Below are 15838 nucleotides of genomic sequence, written 5' to 3' on the forward strand. Positions count from 1 at the left end.
CCACTCAAACACACAGACTTTTGCCTTATCCAGCATTTAAATCCATGTTTTCCAAAGTTTCATCATCTACATTTTCTAACACAAATAGTGTATTTCAAGAAACGTTGCTTCTTTAGCTAAAGACGTTTCTCAGCTCCTATCATGAACGAAGCCTTTGGAATGTTGTTTTACCCAGTATCAATAGAAACGTGAATTTAAAAATGCGGCAAACAATCCTTAAATCAGCGGTGTCTCGTGAGGTGTTGATGAGGTAAGCAGTCCAAAACCAACGTGGACGGGAATTTGATTGTTTTGCTCCTGAACTATAGGCAACATTTTTTTATTTGAATTAAAATAATAATAAAAAGGGCTTTTATTTTCGTTTTTTATTTTTTTCCTCCTCAGATAGCAAGTTGACAAACTGGGTCAAAGAGAGACAGAAGGACCGCTGAAGGCTCCTGCAGTAGATAGTGAACCTCAGCGTACCTGGAGAGTACGATTTCACAAACATGGAGACGAACTTACAGATGATTTGTAGAGCTCTTGAAAAATAAAGTCAAAAATCTGATCTATCAACACTATCCGTGTCTTCCATGCAGGATATTTGCCACACATCAAAACAGGTGGAGGAAGCGAATCTGCCATGCTAATTGCATTTGGTGTGAACACGGTGCCGACGGTGCCAAAATAATTATTTTAATGAAGATGACTTATCATTTTTGTTGATATTTGGTCAAAGTGTGCCAATGCAGTAAAATGGAAAGAACAAATTTGATTATTATTAACTTGTTACAAAACAATTAAAAAGACCATTGGTCAACTAATTCAAAAAGACAACAATTACACATTACAAGAACAATTTGTGGGGGGAAAAGAGAGAGGAAAATAAAATGACCTGTTTTTTGTGAACTTCGAGCAAAACATGCACGACAAAGATGCTGGAGCCTGTCCTCAACAAATACAAAGAGGGGCAACGTCAGGGAATATAGCTTTTCTACATTTTTGTTAAATATTTCCATTACTATTTTTTAATTGCCAGTCTCTCACAGATGTTAACTATAAATCCAGGAAACAAATGGCAATGAGTTTCATAAACACTGTCTCATCGATGCAAGCTGTTAAAGAAATGTAAACCAATTCCAATCATTTTTTTCTCTTTTTAATTTATGTTTATGTAGTTTTCTGTGTAATGCAATGAGCCAGAACCAGGAATCAGAAAACCAGTCATCATTGGATACACATGGTGTATAACTGTATAAACATCATCTGTATTTATATTTTCATATGTTAGTATATGCTTACATCACCTTCTAAACCAATTTAGTCCCTTTCGGGTTTATGGGCCTGCCGGAGCCTATCCCAACCCTTGTGGGCGAAGGCAGGGGGCATCAGGTCGCCAGTCTGTCGCAGGCATCTATCTATCTATCTATCTATCTATCTATCTATCTATCTATCTATCTATCTATCTATCTATCTATCTATCTATCTATCTATCTATCTATCTATCTATCTATCTATCTATCTATCTATCTATCTATCTATCTATCTATCTATCTATCTATCTTCTTTTTAGTCTGAGGGATTAGCACGGAAACAAAGGAATAGTACAAAGATAATGCGGAAAAGAAAACGACATAAACAAAAACAGAACAAGTGAAATTGTGTGTATGTCAATTATTTCTAAGAAAATTTAGGAGGTACATAAGGTTTACAAATGAATATCTGCTCCTTGCTACTTGAAATTAGTCAAAACTCATTTAAAAAAAAAAACGGTCTTTGTTAACAGCAGCTTGCGTTTTATTATCCTGTGACTCCTTACTGATGTCCTTCCTGTCACTTTTGCTCATTTTTCTTTCTTTCTCGCCCCCTTCCCGACACTGCGGAAGCTTCAGTCCTTTAAGACACCACATGTGGTTATCTTTACCGCTCAAGGAGCTGGGGCGTTCATGTGAGGAATGACTCCATGTTGTCATAGTTCCTCCTCACAAGGAAAAGGTTGGCTCCCAAAAAAATCGTCTCTTGACTGCAACCGTGACCTCTCAAAAACCTTTTACCTTGAAAAGCTCACATTAACCATTTATTAGAAGGATAATACCTGCATAAACCTCAGAAAAAGTGACTGATACCTTGAGTAGAAATATGGCTGCTCTAGCTCAAGAAACTTTAAAAATCGGTGTCCCTGGGCAAGGCACTTAACCCCTTGTTGCCCCAATAAGATTCATTGGTGTTCAGGTTTTGAAAAACCAACAAAAAATGATTGATTTCATATTTCACAGATTATACAGTTGTCAGCAAGAGTAAGAAAGTGCTTTCAAACACATGCGTGTTGAGGCAGACGAGGAAGTGGAAGCAGGAAAAACTGAGGGAAATTTGATTCTCTAGAGCAGGGGTGCCCAAATCCAGGCCTCGAGGCCCGTTGTCCTACATATTTTCCAACCAACCTGCCATTGAAGCTCCTTATTGGCTAAATACACCTGATCCAGGTAATCAACAGCTAATAAGACAGGGTTTCTGTAAAACCAACAGGACACCAGCCCTCGAGGCCTGGATTTTGGGATCTCTACTCTAGAGCAAGATACGCAACGTTTATATATTTCCTAATTTCTGCATGTATGTTTTCAAGAAATCCAATCTCAGATGATGTCATCACATTTTGCAGCAATTGGGGCGATTCCCTTTTGATGGCCTTGCAATCAATGCAACACGAGGGATTACAAATTGCCATATAGTTGCACTTTAATCTATGATTTAATCTGTTATCCAACATTTTCTAATGATTGTTGCTTCCTACGAGTTGGAGGGAATGCTGTCCTTAAATTCATTTATGTAAGGGGTACCTTTACTTTCCGTAGTACGCCCTCAGCTTTAGCTTCAACTCCTAAATTAAATCCAATTTAATTTAGGATTACAACTTGCTATGTAACCAGGGATTAGACATAATTTCTTTTTTTGTGTTGACAAACTAAATGCGACAAGACTGCTATAAAAATATTTTCCTGAACATGTCCTAACGGGTTTAAATGTATTATTCTATTTAAAGCAAACCTATGAAGTTCAAAGCCTCAAAAGTGAGTAAAAGTCTTAGCATTGAACCATCCGTTACCTGTTCTGCTTCATCTGTTCTGTCTCTAAAAAAAAACTGCAGAGAGATCCCCTACTGCACACACACAAACACACACTGGCTGATGCACACAACTGTGCTTCCCAGTGGACCTGGCCCCGTATCACCTATGTATTACTGTAGAAAAAAGGCCACAGCTCAATACTTACATTGTCCTCAGCTGATAGTGAGTGAAAGAAGAATGGCAGGAGCTATATAGAAACTGCAAAGAGGGAGAAATGGATGGCTATAGGCAGAAGAAGAAAAAAAAAGAAATTAGGAGAATTGAAAGAAAGAGGTAGAGCAGATGGATCTGGACACTTTCGAAATGAGCTCAGAGAAAAGAGCATTTACAGTAGAGTGTGTCGATATGAATGCTAATGCTCCAGGACGTCTTTACCACTATCACAGATGCGAGATTGTGTTCCTTTTTCTTTCTCTGTCTCGTTTTTTCTTTTTTCTTTTTCCATTTCTATTTCTTCGCTTGGGTCTACCTTGCTTTCTCACGCTCAATCTGTGTGTGCGTTAGTGGCCCGATATTGGCTTCTGAGAGCTTCTCTACTCTCACTTTTCACCTCTCCCCTCTGATCTTTTATCGCCTCACACATACCGGCGCGCACAGACCTGCTAGAAGTTTTCAATAACAGATTATTACAGAAAAGTCGGCTAGCCTTTCATCCTCTAACACACACACACACACACACACATATACACACAGAAATGGAAAACTCACGCTTTTATGATCAGAGCAATTTCACATCCACATTCTTACTTCCTTCCAGCTTGTATTCTCCTAAATCATTTCATCTAATTACTCGTCTGGGTGTATTTGTGTGTGCACATGAGGTCAGCAGATATCATTTATCACCATAGCTCAGGTCCCCCCCTGGCCAACTTACTGTCCTGTTCAAGCTGCACTCACGGCAGCGTTGAGGATTGCACGGGAAAGCAAGCCTTCTTGTCTTTGCAGAGTCGACGATCCATAAAGCAATATTAGAGTTTATTAGCTCTCAATGTTGTTCGACACGAGGGCAAGTTCGACCATCCAATAGTCCTTCGTAATTTCTTTTACTAAAACATTTGAAATTGGTTTTGTGACTGTGAAATCTGACCTATAAAAGACTCAAAGGTTTTAGCAGCCTTAATTACGAACCATTTATCTAGGCAACAACTTATACTGTAGTGTTGGCGACTCCACAGAGCGCAGTATAGAGCTCTTGCTTTATTTAACCAATATATATTATATTATATTTGATATTTTTGATGTATTTAATCTTCTCTGTAGGGCGTTTGTTATAGTACGTCAGTTTGAGAAACAGCTTTAAATTGTAGACTTGGACTAACTGGCAGGGGACCGGAACGTGATTTAGTAGAGAGACAAACTCGCCATGTATTGATTTCACAGACCTGAATCATCAAAAAAAAAATCCTTAATTCATCATCATCATCATGATTCAATCATCAATGATTTCTAAACTGTTCAAAGGTTGTAACCGAACTTTTAACCCTTGTGCTATCCTAGGCACTTTAACATTGGGAGTTGGGTCATCTGAACCCACTAGACAGTGCTCTGAACCTTTTTTCTTCAATGATTTGTAAAACCTCACTGGTGTCCATGGATTTCATGAAATCTTTCCACCTTCATCCACCTTTGTCATGGTAGGGAGAACACGTCAATGTAAGGGTGGGGTCATCTAAGATAGCACAAGGGTTGTGATACCATTGTCATCTTCTTATCACCAGACGTAGGTCTTTCTGTACTGTACTGTGTTGTTATTGACCCTAGGTAGAGTAGGGGTACTACATGTGTGATAGGGTCAATCCGTACTTTTGTAGCCTGAACCATGGACATGGTGTTGATAACCAATGTTATTTACCTTTCGGCATATCCCTTTAGGAAATTAGCTTTCAATGATTCGCACAGGTGGTTTGGCAGAGATTTCTGACTGGGTACTTAGACCCAGACTTGGACCCCCAAACATAGTTAGGCAGTAGCGCAAAGGATCTTGTCCATTTACAAACACTGGATGAAGCTCATTGTGCACCATGATTTCCTATATGCCAATTCTGTACTCAAACAACGGAGCTATCAATGATGGCGATCAACAAAAAACGGTGATGAAAAAGAATTACTTTAGCCAAGGAATTTGCATTATGGTGACTTCCAAAATTTTAACGCTGAGGGTTTGGAAATGTGCATCTGTGGGACCAGTTCCAATTAATAGTTTATGTACACTTGCGCATATGTGTGGTTTAGGCTTCTTTGTTCAAAATTCTTGCGTTCAGCCATCCCTAGTGAAGTCCATTTGCGGACTCTATGTACAAAATGTGTGGCAATTGAACGGGAGTTAATCCAGTTGGACTTTCACTAATCAGTGACTTGGATTTGGTAGTGAGGTATGGGTAGCGTCCTTTTCAAAATACGGAAGTGCCAACTGTTTGAAAATCGACCATGAAGGAAAAATTAATAAATGCGATTTGTGCCCGGCCGGAATTATGTGACACCACTTTGCGAAATTTGACGTTTCGCACCAAGCCTCTTCCAACTGTGAGTACATGCTTTAGTATCAGTTAGTGTCAGCCCAGTATAAATACCATAGGCTAAAATTGCATTCAAAAACCTGTGTTCATGAACAAAAAAATCAAAAAAAGTTTGATGTTATAACCGTGTCCCTTACGCCCCTTTAACAAGCAAAAACAACTAACAGCTGCTGAAACAGGAAGAGAATGACATGCCACATTCAAAGTAAAACCAATTTAAAGTTGAACTGATGACAAACTTTAATGACCAGTTGAATTACAATGAGCCAAACACCATTCCTGTGCCCACCACACACACCAGGGCATAGAGCCCCCTGCCATGGTGGTGAGCCAGCTGAAGGGAGCAGATGGTTGCAGGGCAAAAGCTGAGGGGACTGGCTGACTGGAGGAAAGATTGGCAAGGATAGAAAGCAGGCCTAATGGGTGAAAATGTGAGGAATTAATCACAGTGGTGGGTCACTGGATTACTTGTATGCTCTGCATCTATCAACCAATTTACTTTCATTCGTTCCTACAAAGCATGTAGGCTGTTAGTAGTACATGTTCTTTTTAACCTCACTTTACTACCTTAGATAGTTTGACCTCTACAACCTTACTTTAGAGCTGATATCCATTAAATTCAAATTGCATTGACTTTCAGCACAAATCTAGTAGTGTAGGTGTATTTGCTTCTATTATTGCTGTTTTATTTTTGTTCCAATGACCAAAAGTGGAAAAAAAAACATAGCATTTTCCAGTTGTTCGGCCTTCCAAACCATCATCAGCGCTGAGTGTATTTGCAATAATATCTTTAAAGTCCTGTGATCTGGACAACCGAGTAAGTCTCCAAGTGAAGCCCTTTTATAAAGGTCAACCAATGCAATTTGAATATCTCTGATTAAATCTTGTGCCAGAAAGCAGACCCAAACTGTAGGTCACCACCTCAGAGAAATGATGTGCGCCCTGCTAAACCCACTTGTCCCAACCCAAGTCCCGACCCTTAAAGTGGCAAGAGAAATGTCTCCTCCTTTCACCTATTCATTGTCTGACAAGATAGCAACAAATTTTGCGGCCATGAATGTATGCATTCTCCAAAAATATTTCCTTGTTTCTTTCCACCTGTCTGCAGTTTGCCCTGGTACTGACAACAAGTTGAGCACCCTCTCAGATCTGGACCAGCAGTACCGCACCCTGAGGAAGCTCTACGAGAACTGCGAAGTCGTCATGGGCAATTTGGAGATTACAAGCATCGATCGGAACCGCAACCTGTCCTTCCTTAAGGTAAATCTACCACATTTTAACTGCGTGTTAATAATAACCATTCTTTCTTTGGATCTGTTGGGGACTTTTTGGCTACACTCTCAAAACCTTATCTTGACTGTGACTCGTATCAAAATTGTTGGAAAACACGAAAACAGGAGAAAAACCAATCTTCCAAACTTGGACTAAGATAGGATATTTAGACATGTAAATACTGATAAGTATTGTGAAACCTTAGATGATCAAAAAGAAACGGTCTCTACAGTACATTCAAACACGATGGGTAATGGCAATAACAGTTTCTTGCCAAAAAGGATTTTCTACAAACGTTTTCTTGAAATAAGGGCAGCATGATAACTCAAAAGTTGAATGGTGGAAACGGACAGAAATGAGGTTTGGGCTTTCTTCACTTTTCTTCTGTCAGCATAGGAAATGCTTGATTAGCTCTTTACAAAATAAATATAAAGCTGGCTTGAACCCCCAAGATGAACAAGACAAGTTTAGTGTGATTGTTAGCAGATGGTCTTGTTTAATGTGAGTCCATGTGGATCAGCATATATAGACAAATTGGTACAAATAAGTTACTAATGCCCAATGCAGATACTACAAATGTGTGATTTTTCAGGGAGTGTTGAGATGATTTCAAATCAAGTCTCAGACTCATTAATGTTTGTCGATTTTGAATTTTCTCCAACAGCTCGATGAAACAAAACACAGCTGGTTTTGTCCTCTAGCATTGGTTCTTTTCCTATCCTAGCAAACAAAATAAAAATGTAAAGCACATCAAATCATATTATACCATGGTCCAGGTGAATACTCGATTCTGACTGGCTGTAGGGTGTGGATAAAAAAGTGACAATGGACAGTGATAATGTTCACCTAAAAAAGGAGTTCCAGTCACATAGCCCAAATGTTTTATATCACTGTGCTTGCCTATACACCAGTTTGTATTTCAATTATTAACATGTTTTTAACAAAACAAAACAAAACAAAAACCATAGATTGTCATAATTTCCTTTAACCTCTTTGGAAAGATAGAAAAGAATCTAAGGAGGAAATAGGATGCAAGGAGGTATTGCAGAATTTAGACTTTGATTTTTTGAAACAAATATTTGCTTCATCATCTGGATAAAAACAAGCGGTAAGAGGTGAACTTTCTCTCCAACCTATCGTGACGATCACCATATATATCACATGTCAAGATCTGTAGCTGTTGCCATAACGTGTCGCGCCACATTTCAAATTGTCCGCTTTTTGTGAAAAATAGCAATAATGAAGTACTAAAAATGGATTGAATACATATTTCCTTCGTGAGGGACCATGGTATAAGCAGGATAATGCCCTCTGCTTTGCTTCGGCTGGTTCAGGCTTCTGGTAATGCACATTCCGTCATTTAGGGGTTGACCCGTACCTTCATCAGAATGAAATGCACAATTGTCCTTTGTGTGGTAAATACAGTATTTCATGAAGTATTTGTAAGGGTCACAGCTCAGTGGCCTTATGGTAGAGTGTCTGCCCAGAGAGTGGAAGATCATGGGTTCAAATACAGGCCGATTCATACCAAAGACTCAAACAATGAGGCCTCCCTGTTTGATACTCAGCATTGGATTTAGTTGGATTGGGATGTTAAAACCACCAAATGGTTCCAGAGTGCGGGATGGGTCCACCCCAGGAGATGGGTCAAATGCTAGGTGCGTGACAACTAATGGGACTTTAACTTTAACATACTTACAACAAAGGGATGTTGGTACCCTTATATCCACTCCAGTCATTAGTGAGTTGCGGGCAAGGGTTCCTTAGTGACTGTGTGGAAATACTGCATGCACATGATTTGTGACTAGCGCATAAGTCAGTTGTTACAAGACCTTTTGCTGAAAGTTGGCTAAACTTTATATTTCCAGGATTCTTCTACACGTACATCCAAGAATTTGACATAGTTGTTGGGATTTCCAGATCTCCTTGTAGCAAACAATAACATTTTTAAAAAGGGTTACGATGACCTAGACTTCATCTTCATCATGAAAATCTTTCATTGATTTTTTTTTTCAATTAACTGCAGGAGCAACAAATAAAAGTCCTGAAGCACCAGAAAAATTAGTAGTTGCGCCAATGAACTTTATAGAGTCATATTTTAAAAAATTTGGAATTGTTGTCTAGAATTTTGCCGTTAATAAATTATCTGCGAAGATTGGTAAATGCAATTGGTCAAAAAAAGTATTTTGTCTCGATCTGACCTGGAAACCATTATCCACGCTTTTATTTCTTCTTGTTTAGATTACTGCAACTCCCTTTCTTCCCTGTTTTAACAAACGGTCCCTACACAGTTCTCAGCTTGTCCAAAACTCTGCAGCAAGGCTTTTAACGGAATTCAGTAAACGGACACACATCACTCCTCTGTTGTCTGCTTTACATTGGTTGCATGTCAAATCTGGAATTGATTTGAAAATTCTACTTTTTAGAGCCTTGCACCGTCAAGCGCCGATGTATATATCTGACCTTTTAATCCCGTACTCTTCGCCCTGATCCTTGAGGTCTTCCAACCAAATTCTTTCAAGCGTTCCAAAAATCCGCTTTAACCCTTGTGCTATCTTAGATGACCCCACCCTTACTTTGACGAGTTCTCCCTACCATGACAAAGGTGGATAAAGGTGGAACGATTTCATGCAATCCATGGACACCAGTGAAAATCACAAATCATTGAAGAAAAAAGGTTCAGTGCACTGTCTAGTGGGTCTAGATGACCCAACTCCCAATGTTAAAGTGCCTAGGATAGCACAAGGGTTACGACGTGACGCAAGGAGATGTCTGGCTTTTGGAACTCCCTCCCATTTGCGTTGTGTCAGATTGACTCTGTTGAGTGTTTTAAATCTCAGGTAAAGACGTTTTTATATAGGAGAGTTTTCAATTAATTTAAATTCTTGCTTTACTTCCTTTTACTGTGTTTAGTTTTTTTATTATTATGTCTTTGTTTTGATGTGATTTTGTTTTCCTTTTGCAAAGCAATTTGTGACTTTTTTTCTGGTAAAGGTGCTATATAAATAAATGAGATATTCGATTCTATCCCTATATATTAGACACAACGAGAGAATATTGAAATATTTTCCACCGTTTCAAATTATGATAGTATGTATTAGATCAGGTCTGTTTGGAAATATTCCTTTAATTATCTGAAATATGTATGGGCCTATCATGTCGATCCCAGCTATTAGATAATAATTTAAAGTACTTAACTAATTTTCACCAATTGAAGTCTATTAAGAAGAGCAATAATCATCCAAATTTGCTTCTTCAATCCCCTCCATTAACCTTTTATTCAAATCTTAAAAGCCGAAAAATTCCCTTCAAGGTCATCAGGTGCCTGTTTTACCATTTGCATTCTGGGTAAACGCGGTCACACCGCAAAACAAAGAAGCTAAGACTCGCAATGCAACGTTTGTCTGGAGGAATCCGAACGCCACTGATGGCAGACATCCCTAGGGCTATAATATAGCTGCTTTTATCCCAACCTGTGTGTATATAGGCATTTTCAAACTATAGTCTTAACCCTCCCCCAATCCTGCACCCCCCCTCCCCCTGATGTTTAATGAAGTGAGGTTCAGTCTAATTACTGGCCCGGTTCTATCAAATAAATAGCATAAACAGTCCCATTAGGCTCAGCATCATTAGGGAAACAATTAGGCATCTGTGGGATTGTTAAGTGAAAGCGGGAAGGGAGGGGGGGGGGGGGTTGCCATAGGAACATTGTAACAATTATCATACAGGTCTGAAGAAATCAGGTCTCCTAAAGGCTTTTTTCTTTTGTCCTTCAACTTTGAAAACTAGAGTTGTTGTTTTTTTTTTACCGTTTAATGATTTTCCTTTATCATTGGTGCTTTAAAATGTTACAGTGATTAGGCACACATCATCCACACGTGCGACTTGACATAGACGGATTCCGGATGCTCCGAGCCTCGGGCTTGGCTGGGGATGGCGTTGGAGAGCGGCTTAAGAAGGTACACGCAGTATATATGAGCAGCGGGAAGGTCGGGCGAGGTAATGGATAGAGGGAAGGAATGGGGGAGCCAGGGGGATGCCGCTTTTACTGGCAATAATACAGCTGCTTGCTAAATTTACAGATGCCACTGCCTTCTTTTCATATATAAGGGGAAGCGGTTTTAGGGGTGCGGTGGGGAACACTTAAGATTCTAGTTCAGGTTTTTTTTAAGCCACGTCTTTCCAGGAACACCTCATCCTAGGCTGTTCCGACTGCTCGATTTCTAGAATAGTTCCTGTTCGGCCCAGTTTTATTTTCATGCAGTGATTTGAAGTTAAATGTATCGCTTTTGTGTTCAAATTTGTTATTTCCCTTCCTATTTAATGTATGAATTTCATTGGCTTGCATACATCTCATATTTTAAACGTGTCATATTTTTAGATTTTGGAAAGTTGTGAAGTGAAAGTGTTTGCGCTGAGGACAAAGATCAATTGTTACTTCAAGTTGGAACAATCTGTAATTAGTCTTAAGAAAACATTGGCATTTCCACAGTTGCTGGGTGACAATACGTTTTTAGTCACTTTGTATTCTCAAAGGATGTTTGTAGTTCAAAGCTAAACACTCAGTAGATACAAATTGTTTTTTTTTGGGTTTTTTTTAAGATGTTCTTGTGGATTTTTTCGATAATAGAGAACATTTGATAAAAAGAATTAGGGTTAAAATTACATTTCTAAGTATTTCTTTATCCAAAATTGCTATAAATCAAGAGCAGACGATAAAAGACCATTTTTAAGAGTGTATTTGTTACATAGAAAATACAGTGGGCGGGCCAGAACATCCCAGCCCCGCCCCTTTCTTCCATGTGCTTCTGTTTGTCCGAGCTGGCATCTGGCTCAAAATTGTACGGCTGGATAGGGCCGATATTGCTCGCCATTTTTGTTACACAGGTTATGTTAGTTTGGGGGTGTGAGGGGCTGTAACCTAGCAGGAGAGTGCGTAAACGGAGAACTCTAAGCATTCGGAAGGGGAAGGGGTTGCTTCGCATTATCAGTAAAAACTACTGCCGTCTGCAGAAACTATAGTCCTAGAAAACAACCCTTTTTTTTTTTTGGCTATAAACTACATAATCATTATGTAGAAAAATAAACTGCTTTTACTCAGTCATTCTATTGGTCAGAATAATCATTCTTTCTCTTCTTCCTTCTTTTTTTTTCATTCACGTTAATATGTAACCAGACGTCTAAATCATTTGATCGACATATTCTCCAGTGCCTGCTTTCAAGTGGTAGGGGTGCGGACTTCCAAGAAGCTCACTCCTGATTGGCGAGAGTGGTTGTCATAGAAACGTTGACTCAGACCAACTCCGACCAACCACCAACGTCAGTATCAGGGTTAAATGGCAACTGAATTGACTTGGTTGGAAATAGGAAGTCTATGGGTGACATGAGTCACTGTCAGTCCAGTTCTCTTATACACTCAATGGTTTCAATTGACAAAGTACAAATGGCACTACGTGTCTTTTATAAAAAATAAAAAAATTGAGTTATTTCAAATAAAGTTTCAAGCGACATCTTTTCTCCTGAAACAGATTTGTATTGTTCAAAATGTTCAACCCACAGTACATTGAGGTTCACAAAACATTAACAACCCCTCATTAGTAACCGGTAATAACCGGCTGGGCGGCTCGGTTGGTAAGGTGAGCAGCTACCACGCAGGAATCCAGGTTTCGATAAACAATGGTACTGAGTCAATTACCATATCAATGGCGTGCAATGAACATCACCCAGTGAGGGTCCTTAGGCAAGGCCCTTAGCGCTACTGCCTCCTGAGCGTAGTTAGGCTGCAGCTCACCGCTCCCCCAGGGGATGGGTCAAATGCGGAGACAAATTTCCCCATTGTGGGATCAATAAAGTACCAATTAGTACTGTGCCACCCCCATAAGACAATGTCCTGGATCTCACTTAAACAAAAGACACATTTGAGTTTAATCTTGTAAAATAACAAAATGTACACTTGTATTGAAAGAAAGAAAGAAATACGTGAGTATATGGTCTCAAATATTATGCAGAAAAACAGGTAAAATTCAAACTCAATTGGGAGCTAAAGTACAAAAAAGAGAGATAAAAAGGGGAAGACTAGATTTGTGCACTCACAAAAGGTTTCTCCAGAAACTAAAATACTATAGAAGTACTTCTAACCAGGCAATAAAGTGAAGGGGGTTAGCATAGTGTCACCTAACAAACCTCAAGTGTCGAGTTTGCTAGCTAGCTTCTCTGTCTCTTCATCTCTCAGTACTACCTGATTTCCCCTTAAAATGAAATGCGCTGTGTCACAGGTGACCTACAGAAAGCTAATGATGTCACCTAGGTTGGAGTACCCATCGCTTAAGCCGGATTAATGTAGCTGCGCGTGGTACCACAGCAGCGGCTAACAGCCCGGGGACGTCCATGAAACCTCCAAGCGACACATGTCACTAAGTGTTTTTTTCAGTCTCCAAAGTTCTCTTCAGAGACCTGAATCCATCACAAGTTAAGAGATCCGAGCGCCTGCGCTTGTGCACGGGCGAGCACGAGCAATAAAGGGAGATGAATGACACGGTCGCTGAGGTGTGGGTTCTGTTACAGCGTACAGACAGAGACGCTCTTCACCCAGCTTATCGGCAAAAAACACTGGCCGGTAGACAAATGAAAGATGCCGAACGGCTTCTTTAACCAGCACTTCTTTATAACTCTTGTCTTTTTTTTATTTTTATGAATAACGGGGAGACTCCATGAGTGCACGCAGCTGGAAAAAAAGAGGAGAGAGCAAACGAAAGAGCCTTGGTGATTCTGCGGGAATCTCTCACTCGTTTAGCATGCTGTGTACATGTCACAGCACCAGAAATGTCGCACTAAGTCAAACAGAGTTTATAGGTCGCACAGAATATAGCAATTTCCTGATGTTTCCATCCTTTAAATGCACAGCATGAGCCCGTCAGGCGGAGAGCAGTTTTTCTTTGAAAATGTGTACTCAAACATGCTAATATAAGGGCAACAGTGCTGTTTCTCTTCACGTCATCTGTCAGACCAATGAGTTATATTACTAGAAACGCTACGCTAGCCTGTTACCATTGTCCGAGATACTTAAAGAGCAACGGCATATTGGAAGGGTCTATAAACAATGAGACACGGCTTAGCAGATACAGTAAAATGACCACAAAATGGTTCATTTCGGTCTAATTTTTTTCTTCATTCATTCATTTTCTATACCGTTTTGCCCTTTCGGGGTCACGGGGCTGCCGGAGCCTATCCCAGCCACTTGTGGGCGAAGGCAGGGGATGCCCTGGACAAGTCACCAGTCTGTCGCAGGGTAGAATATCCACAATCACACATCCATTCACTCTCACAGTCATACCTATGGTCAATTTAGAGTTGCCAATCAACTGAAGCATGTTTTTGGATGGTGGGAGGAAGCCTGAGATCCCGGAGAGAACCCACGCAGGCACGGGGAGAACATGCAAACTCCACACAGAAACGTCCCCCATTGATGTTCTGTTTCAGGTCCCCCAGGGGGCCTTCTTGCTGTTCTTGCTCCATGCAGTCCTGTTGTCTGCTTACGAGTAAAACTTTTATGATTACTGCGGAGCATATGGTATCACTTCATGCCAAATACCTTTCGGTTGAAATGATGGAAAAATGTCATTGTCCAATCAGCAACGTCCTATAGTACTTACCATTTCCGGTTTTCATTAAAAAAAGAAAACACTTGGAAAAACAAAAGTAATTTCCAAAAAATCAAAACGAAATGTTAAAAAAAAGAAACACAATACAGATCCAGAAACAGTAGGTCCCATGGGACATCGGTGATTGGATGATGACATCTGAATATTGACATTTGAGTTTTTTCGAAAGTGTCTTCAATAAACCACATACTTAAAAAAATCATGATCAGTACAGAGCGTATCCAGTATCGCCTCATGCCAAACAATAACATTTATTTGAAATTATGGACATAAGCCATCATCCAGTCAGTGATGCCTCACCTAACTACCTTTTTGAGGTTTCTTTTTCTTTTGATTCTTTTGTTGTTGCAATTTTTTTTATTTCTAAAATATAATTTTGTTTTTTATTATTTCTTTTGCGTTTTAACTGTTGTTGTCATTATGAAAATGTGTTTTAAATTGATTTTTGATGAGATTAGTACTTCAGGACCACCATATGTTGCAGAGGCATTCTGCTATTAATTCAATGAGAGGCACTATTTCAGCCAGGGATTCAGAACACTTCTTTTCCTGGACATCAATCTATCATAGATTTATATTTTTGTTTCTGTTCGAGGGAAAAACATTTCCAGGCTTTTTTTTTTTACTGTTATTCTTTTTTTTTTCAAGTGAAAATATTGGGGTTTTAGGTTAAAAACATCTTACCTAATAAGTTTTGTGTTTGATATTTTCCTCCCCTGTTGAAAGCACCGCCGAGATGATATTTACACGAAAATAGCAAAGGACAAGTGCTCCTCACTGTTGTCGCTCCCCGTGGACAATTTTCACGCTATTGTTCGATTTACAATGGCCGCCACAGGACCTCTCCGCCATGACATCCTTGGCGACGGTTGGAGAGGAGCCGATTGTACGGTTTCATTAGCCTCTGAACCTGCTAAGGAGCTCCGAAAAGGTTGGGACTGGCGCCTCGGTTGTTAGCGCCTCGCGGGCGCCCAGCAGCGTTTCCATAATTACAGCTCTTAACACTGGGAAAATTAGCACCCTCCATGTGCCAGCCTGCTCCCACTTAGATCACCTCTCTCATGTATCTTTCAGCTTGTTAATTGCGGAGTAATTGAGATATATACCTTCTTTTATTCTTCCAATTGTTACAAAAGGTGTAGCTTAAGCTTACCTGTGTGTTTGATCGAAGATCAATGGGTCTCGTAAATGGAGAAATTAGTTTTACAAAATAGTTATTCTTTTTTTTTCCCCATCCAAAGTTTCTCGCACAATGCTCTCACGGTTTCTCCTGTAGAAAGAAAAA

The 15838-nt window shown here is 39.7% G+C and overlaps 1 protein-coding gene across 3 annotated transcripts in view; it reads left to right on the plus strand.

Annotated features, from left to right (window-relative positions):
* LOC101165379 (receptor tyrosine-protein kinase erbB-4) overlaps positions 1-15838 on the plus strand; it is a 357518-nt gene that overhangs the window by 173512 nt on the left and 168168 nt on the right. For all 3 annotated transcript variants that reach the window (XM_023964982.1, XM_023964985.1, XM_023964991.1), the window contains exon 2: positions 6729-6880. In XM_023964982.1, coding sequence (XP_023820750.1) covers positions 6729-6880 — 152 coding nt within the window. The remainder of the gene's footprint in view (positions 1-6728; positions 6881-15838) is intronic.

The sequence above is a fragment of the Oryzias latipes genome, chromosome 2 (genome assembly GCF_002234675.1).
Source record: "Oryzias latipes chromosome 2, ASM223467v1".
Classification (NCBI taxonomy): Eukaryota; Metazoa; Chordata; class Actinopteri; order Beloniformes; family Adrianichthyidae; genus Oryzias; species Oryzias latipes.